Source organism: Morus notabilis, unplaced genomic scaffold (genome assembly GCF_000414095.1).
Source record: "Morus notabilis unplaced genomic scaffold, ASM41409v2 Scaffold6371, whole genome shotgun sequence".
Classification (NCBI taxonomy): domain Eukaryota; kingdom Viridiplantae; phylum Streptophyta; class Magnoliopsida; order Rosales; family Moraceae; genus Morus; species Morus notabilis.
The window spans coordinates 1-2141 of record NW_010359532.1 but is presented as its reverse complement, the minus strand read 5'-3'; the positions used below and the strand labels follow the sequence as shown (position 1 = coordinate 2141).

The 2141-nt window shown below is 36.2% G+C and overlaps 1 protein-coding gene across 1 annotated transcript; it reads right to left on the bottom strand.

Moving 5' to 3' along the window:
• Positions 1–531: 531 nt before the first annotated feature.
• LOC21384065 (E3 ubiquitin-protein ligase SINA-like 10) lies at positions 532–1407 on the bottom strand (the record flags this gene model as incomplete). Its single annotated transcript, XM_010094687.2, has 1 exon — positions 532–1407. A coding segment is annotated over one exon (738 nt), but the record flags the coding sequence as incomplete, so codon positions are not given.
• Between the last annotated feature and the right edge of the window lie 734 nt (positions 1408–2141).

Genomic DNA, 2141 nt, shown 5'->3' with positions numbered 1-2141 from the left:
TACAATGAGATAGAAAAGATTCCTAAACACTCTTGGAGTCCCCAAAGATGATCCTTAACTTGCTCATTTGTTATTCCTAACTATTTGCTACTTTCCATGTCTTTTTTAGAACACAAAACACTGGTGACTAGTCAGTTTCGTACATGCAAATTTCATTTCAAAATATTACTTGATATCCAACATTCTAAACAGAGGGGTAAACCTTGCCTAGTTTTTTCTTTTTTTTTAAAGAAAAGAGATAAAACCTTACGGGTTATCGGATTAGAAGGACTATAGAATACATCCCTGTCCCCTGAATCTGAAGGAAGGCACATGCTTAATGCCTTATTTTTGGGCTGACAATCCTAATGTAATAATCCACCATATGCATACTCCCACACTCCTAATTCATACTTGGCTACAAGAAAATTTTCTTGAAATAATAGCATGGTTAGAAATCATAATCGCCTATAAGTTAACTGCATACTTTGAAATTATCAAAAAAGAAAAGAGAGTATTTGAGACCAAATCTCCATAGCTAAGATACCAGCATAAACAAAAAACTTCCATGGTCATTCAGAACTGCTACTAGTTATGTCATCCATATACATTTGCTGCAAAACAAAAATGTCTGTAGAACATCTGTAGAACGTGAAACTAAAACAAAATCCATAAGGGAAATCCACCGAGTCAGACGTCAGCACGAGATATGCGGAACAGCAACTCAAATTCCTCACCCCCTTCAAAATATCCACTTGGAACAAGAAGAAAGTCTCTGGTTGAAGGCTGGTAACCTACCCGGCTGCGAATGCTTTCTATTTTACACGAAAGCCTCAGTGAGAGTTGATCCCAGTGGACCCATTTGACAGCTTCAATCTTAAGTTCAATTGAGAAGGGACTGATAAACGTGTAAGGTCCTATCCGGCTAACACTGACCATATTCCCAATATCATGTTCGACATTGTCGACCAGAAATATGTCTCCATCACTCATTTCTTGAAGAACGCAGAACCTTTCGTCATATCTCAAGGTAATGGAGTACAACTTATTGTACCTGAAGCATGTGATAGAATCTCTATGTTGGCCGCTCAAGTGCATGGATAGCTGCATCAGTGGACCATAGTAGTTGCAGCCCTCGATTGGGCATGAACAAGGCCCGTATTTCAGATATTTGCATGATCCTCCAAGCGACTGGATAATTTTCTCGAGGATTTGGCAGCGCTTAAAGCTGGCAGATGGAGCACAAGATTTACATTTACTTGAAGACGAAGAGCAGCAACTATGGCAAGCTATGTGCTCATTCTCGCACTGTATATAATTGCCAAATAAGAACTCAAACCTCTTCCATTCTAAACACCAGTGCATACCAACAGGAACAAAGAAAACAATCAAGATTGCACAACACGCGATTTCACCAAACACAATCTTCTACAGAAATCAAGTAAGAACAGAGAACAGCAAATAAGAGAGAAAACTGGATTGAATAAACCTCAGCAGCCTTCTACTTCTTATCATTATTCGCCATAGAAAATAAAGAATTACACCCTTCTCTTAACTCTATCTTACAAACCCTTACAGAAAAAGAGAACTATAAATCTCACATAATAATCACTCAAGAACCCAAGTTTTTGGCGTAAAATAGCATCACTGCTGCAGAAGATGAAATACACGTCTCTCTTTCAGTCCTAGAGAGCAGGGGTTTAAGCTCTACCTCTATTCCCTTATAATCCTTTTATTTAAACAACAGAAAAAAAGATCCAAAATTTGTTGTTGATTGATTCATATTATAAAACCCGTCAAATATAAAATATAGAAAAGACAGAAAAAGGACATATTTAGTAAGTGATCCAAAGGATGTAATATTCGTGATAATGCATCGATTGTATGCAAATATTTTGCGCGCATTAGACGTGTGTAAATGTGTTATGTGTAAGTATTGAGCACGTATCTTATACATGTTTGTATAAGATTAGTATATATGCATAATTATAATTATATTTGTGGTTATAGTCTTCAAATGGGATAAAGATGGACAAAGTAAATTTCTCGTTTCCACAATTTGAAATAGAATTTTCTTTCAACAATATTGAAATTATCACATTCCCCGGTTGTATCTACCAACCAAATTCTTCAAAAAGTTTTAACCTTTTTTTTTTTTTTTT